Here is a 13,834-nt window from a genome sequence, read left to right on the forward strand (position 1 = left end):
ATGCAGAGGCAGAAATGACCTACATACAAACAAACAGATCACCACACTGCAAATCACCACCTCCTTAAAATCTCATTACAGCAGCCGCAGCTTTGGTCCAGAGGAAACGCAGATCTTTAATGGTTCTCTGAGAAATGAGCCCAGCACGCCACCTCAGGACACGTCCTCCAGGAAAGTTCATTCACAAACTCAGAGCAGAAACATCCAGAGGATGTCTATTCCACGTCACAGCTCCTAGGATATACGGTGTTTCTGATGATATCTCCAAACTTATTTTAGCTCTGACACATCTTTAAAACTCTCCGTCTCTCCTGTCATCAGACTGAGTTAGAAACAGAAGTGTGGAGCTTCACACGGACAAACCTTGGTCAGCTTTGAGCCTCCAGCATGTCAAACACAGATGAAGAAAGCCCTTCCTTGTCAGACACTCCTGGTACCTTGTCATCACCCTCTCTCCTCGTTCCTTCAGCTGAGGCAGTGACAGGAAGTTCACTGAGTTTTAGATAAAGACGATGTTAAGCTTGTTTAGTCAGCTGACTTCATTATGTCTGATAAAAACAGTGCTTCCTTTTCTCCTGTGTCATCACAGCTTAGGCTCCACCCCTCCTACCAAAACAGCTCTCACTTTGATTTAAGTGAGGAGCAGAGGAAGCAACAGCACACACTCTGGTGATTTATAGAAGATCATATAAACCACTCTAGTTTGAATGAGTCAGACCTGGAGCGCTAAAAATACAGGACTCTAGAGGAAGAGTCAGGATGGTCGAAAATACAGAAGAGACTGAGACGACGTTAGAGGAAGAATAGTTAAACACCTGCAACACGACACAAAAATGGGCGAGAATGGATAGAAGTAAAAAAAAGGCAGATACAGGCTAGGTGTTGCAAAAAGTAAGAAAAGTGTTTAAAGAGGGCAAAACAGTGGTGAAAAAGAGTAGGGCTCATTATCAGGGTCCATTCTCTGGGTTTATCAGGGTCCATTCTCTGGGTTTATCAGGGTCCATTCTCTGGGTTTATCAGGGTCCATACTCTGGGTTTATCAGGGTCCATTCTCTGGGTTTATCAGGATCCATTCTCTGGGTTTATCAGGGTCCATTCTCTGGGTTTATCAGGGTCCATTCTCTGGGTTTATCAGGGTCCATTCTCTGGGTTTATCAGGGTCCATTCTCTGGGTTTATCAGGGTCCATTCTCTGGGTTTATCAGGGTCCATTCTCTGGGTTTATCAGGGTCCATCCTCTGGGTTTATCAGGGTCCATACTCTGGGTTTATCAGGGTCCATTCTCTGGGTTTATCAGGGTCCATTCTCTGGGTTTATCAGGGTCCATTCTCTGGGTTTATCAGGGTCCATTCTCTGGGTTTATCAGGGTCCATACTCTGGGTTTATCAGGGTCCATTCTCTGGGTTTATCAGGGTCCATTCTCTGGGTTTATCAGGGTCCATTCTCTGGGTTTATCAGGGTCCAGTCTCTGGGTTTTGGGGGTCCATTCTGTGGGTTTATCAGGGTCCATACTCTGGGTTTATCAGGGTCCATTCTCTGGGTTTATCAGGGTCCATTCTCTGGGTTTATCAGGGTTTATCAGGGTCCATTCTCTGGGTTTATCAGGGTCCATTCTCTGGGTTTATCAGGGTCCAGTCTCTGGGTTTTGGGGGTCCATTCTGTGGGTTTATCAGGGTCCATACTCTGGGTTTATCAGGGTCCATACTCTGGGTTTATCAGGGTCCATTCTCTGGGTTTATCAGGGTCCATTCTCTGGGTTTATCAGGGTCCATTCTCTGGGTTTATCAGGGTCATTCTCTGGGTTTATCAGGGTCCATTCTCTGGGTTTATCAGGGTCCATTCTCTGGGTTTATCAGGGTCCATTATCTGGGTTTATCAGGACCCATTCTCTGGGTTTTGGGGGTCCATTTTCTGGGTTTATCAGGGTCCATTTTCTGGGTTTATCAGGGTCCATTTCATGGACTTTTAGTGGTCCAGACTCCTCTGTGTCCAGGTCTGACTGTAGATGCTGACAGTGCAGTAATAAGGCCATTAATGGACACGGGTTGTTCAATCTGAACTCTCAGCATCTCTGGATCCAGTTCATCCTTCTGTAGACCAGATTTCTGATGGAGAGAGAAGTCTGTGGTGAAAATGTTAGACCTAGTCTAAAGGTTGGGGTCTCCTCTTTGGTCCCCTAAACCTAAGGATTTTAAAACAACTGGGTCCTGGACTGATCTGTAGGATCCTGTTGGTTTTTCAGCCTGGTTCCGTCTACAGAAGTGTCCCCCTGGCTCTCTTCGTCCTTCCTCTTCCTCTCCAGGCTGTCACCAGGACAGAAAAACCTGGCTGTGACTGTAGCGGAGGAGTAAGCGTCTTCCCCACGGCTGCTCTTATGACAGGCTGACAAAATAACCAGGCCTCTCATTACGTTATATGCAAACAATGATAAAGGGGACGGCGCCGGCGTGTCATGTTAGACAATCAGGGAGGGGACCTCTGACACGCTGCCACCGCCGGATAACAAAGTGCCGCACCAGGCGACAAATGACACCGCACTTAATTTGCTGCGCAATGTTGCTGTAATTAGGTGAATTTGGCACAGGCAGGGGGGAGCGACAGCTAGATCAAGGTCTTGATGAATTAGGGGTCCACTGTCAAGATCAAATCACATTAATCAAGGTGGCCAAGTCCGCGGACAGACTCCCCCGCCCTCCTCTCTCCCGGCCGCCGTGATGAATAGCCCTGCTCCCGCCAGGCGGGAAGTATGCATCACCATCAAATCTGTGAATTTAAATGTAAGAGCACTATTTGGAGAATTCTATTGACTTTTTTGTCCCACTGCCAGTTTCTCTGCCGTGATAAAGTAACTTTGGACTCCTGCAGGAAGCTCGCGCTCTCAAAGTGTGCCACGGACTCACGGCGCCCTTGCTCCGTTTATCAGACTCACGTGACGGTTTACAGGATGGGCACTAAAACTGGACCAGTGTTAAAATATTTCCTCAGAAACAGATCAGGAGGCTGTTTAAAATATTTCAACAACACAAAATTCATTTATTTAGCACCTTTAGGCCTTTATTTTGGTCTGATCTCCACCTGGTCTGTGAAGACCAGCCTCCATTCATAGACCAAGACTGAACCATGAGTCCTAGGGCTCCAGAAAGTCCACATTAGAATCAGAAACTCAGATACTTTTTAATCCATGTAAAGTCCAGGTACAGTCCTTTTTAAATCAGAAAACCTCCTCTAACATCCCAGTCGTTTAGAAGACATTGGCAACAAATATTGGGCAATTTATGGAGTTTGATTTCTAAAAAATCACAGCCAAAAAAAATCTGAGAAAGACCAACCTTTATCAGACTAAACATCTGCAATAAAAACCCAGAGACAGAGCTCTGAGCTCCACACACACATCAGCAGTTTCCAACATCTAACCAGAGGAGAGACGGAGCTCTGCTGAAATTGCACAAAAACATTGGCAACAGTTCCACCAACAACATTTGACTCAATGAGAGACAGCAATCAACAACTTCTACAGAAATAACGGCAACATTTCTCCAAACAAAACTTCTGACAATTTGAACCACCAGAGAGATGAGGCATGGTCGCAGTTGCACAAAAACATTGGCAACATTTGGGACATTGGGTGGAACTTTGAGGGAGTGAAAGATTGCTATTGGCCAGTTTCTCAAATGTTGCAGATGTTTTTGTGCAATTTCTCTCTTTGATGAAAAATGTTGTCCAGATGCTTCATCTCTTGCCAAAACGTTGCCAATGTTTTTGAGCAATTTCACCAGTGCTTTGTCTTTCTTTTGGTTAAATGTTGGAAACTGAAGTGTTTCCAATGATTTTGCGCAATTCCAACAGTGCTGTTTCTCTCATTTGATTAAATGTTTGAAACTTTCCAATGTTTTAGTGAAAGTTGGACAGTTCTCTTTCTTCTTCTGTCAAATGTTGGAAATGTTGCCAATGTTTTTGGGCAGTTTCACCAGTGCTTCGTCTCTCTTTTGTTAAATATTGCAAACATTGCCAGAGTTTTTACACAAATTTAAACAACACCAATGTTTCCTGAGAACTATGTGCTCTCTTTTCTTTTGTCAAATATTTGAAATGGAAGTGTTGCCAATATTTTTTGCACAGTTTCACCAGTGCTTTGTCTTTGTTTCGGTTAAATGTTGGAAACTGAATTTTGCACAATTCCATTAGTGCTTTGTCTCTCTTTTGATTAAATGTTTGACACTTTCCAATGTTTTTGTGAAACTTGGACAGTTTCTCTCTTCTGTTAAATGTTGGAAACGTTGCCAATGTTTTTGTGCAATTTTAAAGGGTCCTCCTTTTTTTTACTTACATGATAAAAGTAAAAATGCTGCTAAGATTGTTGCACATTTTTAAAGGTGCTTTGTCTCTTTTTTGTTAAATATTAAACAGAAATGTTTTTGTGGAACTCACACAGCTGTCTCTCTTATTTCAGCAAATGTTGAAGTGGGAAATGTTGCCAATGTTTTTGGGCAATTTCAACAGCACTTCATATCTCTTTTGTTAAATGTTGGAAGCTGAAACATTGCTGATGTATTTGTGAAACTAGTGTTGGTTAAATGTTGGGAAAGTTGCCAGTGTTGTTGTGGAGCTTGGATAGTTGTCTCTCTCCTTTTGATAAATGTTGAAGAGTTGCCAATGTGTTTGTGCAATTTCAGAAGTACTCTCACTCATTTACTTTCATGTTAGAAGTGGAAAATCTTGCTAAGGTTTTTGCCCAACTCCCTCAGTGATTTGTCTCTCTATTTGCTAAATGTTTGAAGCTGAAAAGTTGCCAGTGTTTTTGCCCAACTCCCGCAGTGCTTCGTCTCTCAAAAGTTGCCAGTGTTTGTGGAACTGTTGAGCTCTTCCTCTCATTAAAGTAGAAATCACAGGTGGAACTTTTGCCAATGTTTTTGCCGGTCTGCAGGATCTGGAGGTTGAATCTAAATGTCTGTATTTAGTTTATAAATCATCTCCTGTAGTAAAGCTGTGATTATTCCAGCATCTTCTCCCATCTGTTAGTCAAACATGGTTTCTTAAAGGTCTTCATGGTGGGTGTGGAGAGCCGGTCTAACACCCAGAGGTATCGGTGTTGTAGAAACCGTCCTGGCACAGGTATAAAGTCGACCTGTACCCACCTCTCTCAGTGAGCCGAGTTTCTCTCAGGAGGAAAAATGAGAAATGGCGGTTTCGAGCCCCACAGCGGGCCCGGTGTGCAGCTCGCCACCAGCACGGCTGAGCAGTGACCTCTACACTCTGAGAGTTTAATTACGGCGTTAGCTCGGGGGCAGCACGGCCTGCACCACACAGATTAGCTGCACAACATGCCATTAATGAATATAAAGAGGGGCGGACGGCGGCAGGATGTATGATGTCATCAGTGATGGATCCGGGCCTGCTGATCGCCCTAATGGAGCGTGCTCAGATTGATACGGAGTCAGCAACAGAGATTTATTTACCTGGGAGCTTTTTATTTAGCAGGGCAGGAAACAGCCAGCGTTAACTAAATATATTTAGTAACGTACGCTTTAGTTTGGTCAGTATACTTCATTTTATATATTTATTTATTCATTTATTTAACAGCAGCAGCTACAGGTTAGGCTGCCTTAGATGATTCTAAGACCAACTTTAGGCAAGAGTTCCCCTCTGACTTTGTCAACATGTCAGTACACATTAAATATAACAGACTACATATAATCATAATATTAAACATAATGTAAAACTATAATATTAAACTATAATATAATAATATTTATATTTATTACTGCACACAGAGGGAGCGGATCATCTGTCCTCATAGAGCTCTGTTTACCAGTGAAGTTTGTTCAACTTTAACACCCTTTTCCAAAAAAGTTGGGACGCTGTGTAAGATGTAAATAAAAATAACGGTCCTTAAATCTCGTAAAGCCACATGTGGACAGACATTTTATAATCTGGTGAAAAATATTAGCTCATTTTGAATTTGATAGCAGCAGCACTTCCCATAAAAGTTGGGACGGGGCAAGGAAAGGCTGGAAGGTAAGTGGCTCTGGCTTTTTGACACTAATGAGGTTAATTATCAACAGGTCAGTAACATGACTGGGTATAAAAGGAGCCTTTTAGAGAGGCAGAGTCTCACATACCAATCTGTGAAAAACTGAGTCTGAAAATTGCGCAATAATTTCAGAGAAAATGTTCCTCAATGTAAAATAGTTGACTTTGAATCTCCCTCCATCTACAGTCCATAATATGAATCGACAGATTCAGAGAATCTGGAGAAATCTCTGTAGGTAAGGGACAAGGCCACCATCTTCTCTGGACCAAAGCTCATTTAACATGAACGGAGGAAACATGGAAAACTGTTCTGTGGTCAGAGGAAACCACAGACGCCGTGTCCTGTGGACTAAAGAGGAGAGGGAGCATCCAGCTTGTTCTCCTGGCTCAGGTCTAAAGCCTGCATCTCTGATGGTATGGGGTTGCATTAGTGCCTATGGCGTGGGCAGCTCTAACATCTGGAAAGGAACTATCAATGCTGGAAAGTAGAGAGAGCTTTTAAAGCAGTGATACTCAACTCTGCTCAAATAAAGAGCCAAATTGTTGAAAAATACCGTTGCAAGAGCCACAAGTGGCAAAAATGGTCAAAAGTGGCAGAAATGAGTGACAAGGGGCAAAGCAGGCATGTAAAAAGTGGTAAAAAGCATAGCAAAAGATGCATCCAAAGTGACTAAAATGGGCAAAAGGCAACAAGAAGGTGGAAAAAATGTGGGGAAAGTGGCCTTTAATGCAAAATGCAGGTTAGAGAGGCAAAAACTGGTGAAAAATAGCAAAAAGTAGATCAAAGTGGCAAAAAATGAAAAAAAAAAGTGGTAAAAGTGGGTTAAAGCAGAAAAAATGATTCAAAAAGTAGCTAAAAATGAATAAATGAGTGAAAAGGGACTCAAACAAGTAAAAAGCAGCAAAAGGTGGGAAAATTTGGGGAAAAGTGGCCTTTAATGGCAAAAGCTAGCGTAAGTGGGTGAAAAGTGCAAGCAGCACTGAAGGGCCCTCGCACCCCAGCGCAGGTCAGGGTGTGGCGCAACCGCCAGTGTGTGGCAATAGTGGGGCGTTAGAAAACATGTCAGGATTGTTCCAGAACAACTTTGATGAAGATTGACCAACAGTGTAGGAATGAGGACACAATATGTAAAAAAGTCATTTTCTGTTGCCAGCAGGGGGCACTATAATGAAACGAGATATATTGAGCACGGTTGTATTCAGGGTGGAGGTCTTAACATGCCTGTGAAGTTTCATGAAGATTGACATCAGCACTGCTGAGTTATTGAGAAAAACATTTTTGGCACAGTGCCAAGACTCGTCGCCAGATTTTGGCGGCTAATAACCGCTATGCCCTGTGGTGAAAACTCCTGCAGAGCACAAGCTGAGATGTCTCACTTGTGTAGTTTGAGGCAAAACCATTCTTGAGTGACTAAGATAAGTCCCCTTGGACTAGTTCGATCAGATGCGAGGACTGCAAATAGACCATAAAACGGCCAAAATTGGACACTTTTCCTTTATGACCTCACTTCCTGTGCATTTTAGAGGATGGTCCCAAGAGGATTTTTTGTTCGTCTAGTCATGATACATATGTGTACCGATTTTCATGCATGTTGCACAAACTTGTGGGCAGGGCTTCTGAGTACCAGGTTTTGGGGTCCTTGAGGGGCCAATTTTTTTTTGAATGCAACCACCAGAATACAAAATTTTTCACCAGGATCTAACAAGCTGCCAAATTTGGTGAGTTTTGGAGCATGTTAAGGCCTCCAAAATGCCATTTGTTTTGAGAGAAAAATAAAAACGGATGCCTACAGTTTCAGTCGGTCCTCGCTCCGAGGTCGGTGCTCAGCCCTAATAAAGGTAACTGTGTAAGTGGTACCAAGTGAAAGTTGGTACTGCAGTTCTAAAGCAACAACAGCTCAGGTCTAGTCCAAACTCAACCACCTGGGTTCATCCAGCAACTTTTAGAGCAACTTTTACCAACAACAGATAAGCTCTGGTCCAAACTTGCCTACAGATCCTCTCAGAGTTGTAAAATCTGCTAAGAGCTTAAAAGAGTGAAGATTTTCCTCTTTCTGCTTTGAGATTTCTGGAGCAACTCTGAGCCTTGGAGTCGACTTCTAAACCATGGGAGTGTTTGATCCCCGACGGCTGGAGCCCAAAGAGCAGCGCCTGCCCACATAATCAAACTGTACTGGAAACAAGGGCTGCAGAGGGGAAATTTAGAAGCAGCATTGATTATTCACTTTGGAAGTCAGCATGTTGTCATCTGCTTTTGATATTGAACTTGGCGAGCGCTCAGCTCTCATCAGCGCGCGCTAACATGCACTCTAAAGCCAATCCTCCAGAGTTACAAAGGCAAACAGGCTCACGCCATACAGTAGTAACACACTGTGAAGTGAGCGTTTACATCAGAGAGATCTTTAACCTGCATCTTCAGGAGCTTTTCCTAACTCCACCATGAGCAGAAATCATTTTAAACACTCAAAAGGAGAAAAACAGGCCACTTACCCGTGCATGGCGTGCAGCGCGTGAGGCTCGTAGTGGTATCGCCCTTCGTGATGGCGCATGTCAATCGGGATTGGCGTGTGAAAGGTGGGGAAGATGTGGTGGGGGGCTGTGGAGAGAGAAGGAGCAAAGAAGAGTCAGGAAGAGCGAGAGAGCAAGAGACTTCAAAAAAAAGAGTCTGACTTTCAAAAAAAGGAGAAATTTCAAAGGCGAAAGGACTACAATAAAGAAACATGAATTTCACAGCAAGCTGAGCACTTTCGTGTAAAATATTGGCACTATCACACAAGAGAAGTGGAATAAATAAATAATCAAAGTCGTCCTAAGAAATCCTACATCTTGAACATAAAAGATATCCAACCGGGCTTTGACAAAGACCTGCAGCTAGACGCTCTTTGAACTAGACGGGATGATGGACTGTGTGGAGGGAAGCTGCAGCCCCGACTCAAACCGGGCCTGACAGCTCTGGGAAAGAAGCTTTCTTCAGCTCGAGCTCTGCCCGAGTCTGCTCTGGATCTGCAAACAGCACGGCTGAACCTCTTAGCCGATGCCTGCGTCAACTGTAAACATGCCGGGATGCTGGTTCTTGTCTGTTTGGCGAGCGTTTTTAGATTTAGTTCCTGTTTGTTTTGTGTTTCAGGGCTGCAGTGCACGGATGCATCCACTTTCATTAGTCTCAGCCTCCAAGTGAGAAACAAGCGCCTGCACTTACAAAATGACAGTTACGCCACAAGACAGGAAGTTCAGCTTTAAGTCTTGAAAAACACTCCATGCTACGTTTCCCAAAATGCAACTTCAGGATCTTTTCATGAGGCTCCTGCAGAACAACCAAGTGGGGAGACAGCATCTACACCTACAAAAAGACAGTTACGCCGCAAAACAGGAAGTTAAGATTCAGGATCAGTTTTCAAAAACACTCCATCCTACATTTCCCATAATGCAACTTTAGGATCTTTCATGAGGCTATTGCAGAACATCCAAGTGAGGAGCAAGCATCTACACTTACAAAATAATAGTTACACCACAAAACAGGAAGTTAAGATTCAGGCTCAGTCTTCAAAAACCCTCCATCCTAAATTTTCTGTAATGCAACTTTAAGATCTGTCATGAGGCTCCTGCTGAACATCCAAGTGAGAAACAAGCAACTGCCCTTAAAAAATGACAGTTACACCACAAGACAGGAAGTTCAGCTTTAAGTCTTGAAAAACACTCCATGCTATGTTTCCCATAATGCAACTTTAGGATCTTTCATGTGGCTATTGCAGAACATCCAAGTGAGGAGCAAGCATCTACACTTACAAAATAATAGTTATGCCACAAAACAGGAAGTCAAGATTCAGGATCAGTGTTCAAACACACTCCATCCTAAATTTTCCATAATGCAACTTTAAGATCTGTCATGAGGCTCCTGCAGAACATCCATGTGAGAAACAAGCAACTGCACTTACAAAATGACAGTTACACCACAAGGCAGGAAGTTCAGATTTAAGTCTTGAAAAACACTCCATGCTATGTTTCCCATAATGCAACTTCCGGATCTTTTCATGAGGCTCCTGCAGAACAAACAAGTGAGGAGACAGCATCTGCACCTACAAAAAGACAGTTACACCACGAAACAGGAAGTTAAGATTCAGGCTCAGTCTTCAAAAACACTCCATCCTACATTTCATCTGATGCAACTTTAAGATCTGTCATGAGGCTCCTGCAGAACATCCAAGTGAGAAACAAGCAAGAACACTTACAAATGACAGTTACGCCTCAAGACAGGAAGTTCAGCTTTAAGTCTTGAAAAACACTCCATGCTACGTTTCCAATAATGCAACTTTAGGATCTTTCATGAGGCTATTGCAGAACAACCAAGTGGGGAGAAAGCATCTACACCTACAAAAAGACAGTTACGCCACAAAACAGGAAGTTAAGATTCAGGATCAGTCTTCAAAAACACTCCATGCTATGTTTCCCATAATGCAATTTTTATAATCTTTTAATGAGCCTCCTGCAGAACATCCAAGTGCGGAGCAAGCATGTGCACTTACGAAATGACAGTTACGCCACAAAACAGGAAGTTAAGATTCACGTTCAGCCTCCAGAAACACTCCATCCTACATTTCCCATAATGCATTCAAAGGTTCAAAACTACATCTACTAAAATTAGATGTAAGCAAGAAAATTGATGTGCAACACCTCAAAGAAATGTACATTTCCTACTTTAAACACCCACTCTTCTCTATGTTTAACAGTACACTAAATTTTTGAATTTATCCTTTATTCTTAACTTTTCTGACTGTTATTTCAACTTCTAGGGCATTAAAATTAATTTTCACAACCTTTAACTTATTTTTGAATATTTAAACACCACATAAACGTCGGGTTTCAAAACTTTGAAGACATTGTTGGGCAGCTCTGGTTTGGTCTGTTTCAGAATAAAGAATAAAATCCAGCAGGTAAATAACAACGCACCAACCTGCAGGTGCACCTAGCTCTTAAAGGGAACCAGAGCCAGCAACACTAGTGCTTTACAATTAATCTATCAATTACATACTGAATAAGCAGGTATTTGCAGAAAGGCCTTTAAGTTTACAATAGTGCCACAACGGAGGTACCTTTATTTCCAATGAAAGGAAATAAACCTTTGTTTTTTGGTATATATGAAGATACTTTGGCAGCAGGACTGTAAAAACTTCATGTTTTGTATTCTTTTATGCAACATACATTTCAGACATACTTTTAACTAATTTACACCATGCACTTTACTGCCACTTTAACACTTTTTTGAAAGTTTTTACCCATTTTCACCATATTTTTTCCACATTTAACACCTTTTTTGCTACTTTTTACCCATTTTTGTCTCTAATTTCCACTTTCAGCGCTTTTACACAACTTTCTTGCCACTTTTATGAACGTTTTAACTCATTTCCAACACTTTTGTTCCCTCACGCCTCCTTTTGCTGCTATGATTCTCTAATTTTCTGGAATCACCAAGCAAGAAGACTCAAGTTTGCATTTTTGGATTATATTGCAATTATAAATTGCAATATTGCCCATAATAATTGCAATTACACTCTATTACCAAACCCTGCAGCACTTTTTGAAAGCACAAGAGCTTGAGTTTGGTTCTTTGGGAATAAAGTAGAAAAATATCAGTGCTCCAGCTTGCAGGCACAACTAGCTCTTAGAGGAGAAGAAAGCCTAAAACACAGACCTGATCCATTCTCTTTGGCTGTCCCTGCAGGTTGTGCAGCCTTCTATCAGCAGTTTAGAGGTGGAGAAGCCCCGGATCACTCTGCATGGACAGATTCTCGCTGTCAGAGCTACAGTGGATTTTTCTGATGTAAATGATCTCTAATAAGTGTCAGAGCTAACTCCATTACTTGTTCCTGATAGTTTACAAAACCTTAAAACTCCTTTTTGCATTAGAAAACTTCCCTCCATGACTGAGAGCTGACTCTACGCCCTGATCCTTAAGTTAAAGGTGCATTTTGCTTTAATTCTCTGCGTCTTTGTGTAATAGTCGTCTGTTTTTTATGAGCTCTGTGTGTTTCATTGTGCATCCTTTTAATGGCCCCTTTTATTTTTCATTACGTTCCTGTTTTTCCTCCTCTGGGTTCCTCTCTGATCTGGGAAGTTTATCCAAAACATGAGGACTAATTAGCTGTTTGTGATAACACGCAGCCTGCAGAAGATGTGGCGTCTTTATTTCAGCGGCACATAAACGGAGCCTTTAAACTCTTTACGGAGTTATGGTTCTACTTAACATTTTTCTCAGCTCTTTATTTTGAAAATGCTCTCTCTCTCCATACAGGTTTCTTGTCCTGTTAATTGTAACCTGGTGTGTCTCATCTCCGAGCTGCCGGACCGGAGAAGACAAGAGGAAGACGGAGTCGAGGAGGAGGAGGAGAAGGAGAGCCAGCTGATCTCTGGATCACATTAAAATTCTTCTCTCTCTCTCTCTCTCTCTCTCTCTCTCTCTCTCTCTCTGGTGGGAATCTCTTGGGGTGACCTGGGATTTCAGAGCGGAGGGGTCAGGGCCACGGATCATTATCTGCTCTGGGCCGAGCGCTGGGAGGGGATAACAGGGCCTCTCAGGGCTCCTGGGGGCCCGGGACCTGAGTGAGTCAGCATTCCAGGTCCATTCCTCTCACTCTGCCCGCTGACAGGCTGACGGACACGCCGAGTCCCCGAACACGCACAGAAATAGCTCTCTTTACTCCGTTTTCAGCCTGCAGAGCGCCACCGAGGCCTGAAGGGACGAGGCTGGATTCCTTCAGCTCCGGTTCAACATCAGACGTGTTTTTAGTCACAGCGCCATCAGGCTGCACGGTTAACAACGTGAATCTGCTGGAGACAGCTCCGTCTTTTAATGCACATTATCATTTTTCTGATATTCTAGCAAACTCTGCTTTTTAAGGAAAAAGCTGAAGCTACCAAGCTGAACGATAAACCGGTTCATTCTGGGTGTGTGGTTGCGGTGTCACAGCTGTGTGACAGCTGGAGTTTGATTTCAGCGTGCACATTAACAAGTCCGGGTTTGTGGACTACCTGCATGAGTCTGGCGTGTCACAGTCTGCCAGTGAAATGACGATGCTCTGTTGTAAACAGCAGCTTATTTATGCTCTCCTGTGTTTGAATCATGGCTGACTCGTGTTAAAGTCACAGCCGCTCCTCCTCTGAGTATTTGTCATGGAAAAGCCTGCAGCTGTTTCAGTGATCTCAAACTCTGTACTAAAGACAGCACACTAGAGACTGAAGTCACACACAGCACCTCTTATTTCTGCATGAATATCTTCTACTCTACTCTAGTTCTATCTTTCTAGCTCATCTAGAGCAGTGGTTCCTGACCTTGGTTCCTCAAACCCCCCCCCCAGCGACGGGCGTAGCACCATAAAATAAAATACTGCAGGACCTCTACTCCTCCCTTAAAAATTTCCACATAGAGTATTCCAGTGCAGACTTTAATGCAATTAGTGTTAGAATGGAGTTTTAAGGCTAAACAGCTGATGTCAGAGAATAATCACAGTCCTCCATGAGTGAGCAGGCTAAAACATGAGTAAGGTACAGCAACAGAACAGCAGCTTCCATTATTTATGCTCTGTTATGTAGCAGTCTTTCATGTGTTTCCACAGCCATGATAAACACGCTTGTAAGCACAAAAATAGAGGATTTCTCTTAAGCAGTCATTTTAAGATTAAAACAAACATTTCTGAGTGAAAACTCTACATACTGTCCCTTTAAGTCCTAATTTTCCAACTTTTCTGTCTCTATTTGTTTCTCCTCATCCATTTCTCACCGGTCCCCTACCCGCCCTCTCGCTCCCAGAC

General features: G+C 42.9%; 1 protein-coding gene across 2 annotated transcripts in view; it reads right to left on the reverse strand.

The window, feature by feature from the left end:
- LOC121506035 (zinc finger protein GLI2-like) overlaps window positions 1-13,834 on the reverse strand; it is a 107,823-nt gene that overhangs the window by 48,459 nt on the left and 45,530 nt on the right. For both annotated transcript variants that reach the window (XM_041781524.1, XM_041781525.1), the window contains exon 3: window positions 8,520-8,625. In XM_041781524.1, the coding sequence (XP_041637458.1) occupies window positions 8,520-8,625 (106 nt within the window). The remainder of the gene's footprint in view (window positions 1-8,519; window positions 8,626-13,834) is intronic.

Source organism: Cheilinus undulatus, linkage group 24, assembly GCF_018320785.1.
Source record: "Cheilinus undulatus linkage group 24, ASM1832078v1, whole genome shotgun sequence".
Taxonomy (NCBI): Eukaryota; Metazoa; Chordata; class Actinopteri; order Labriformes; family Labridae; genus Cheilinus; species Cheilinus undulatus.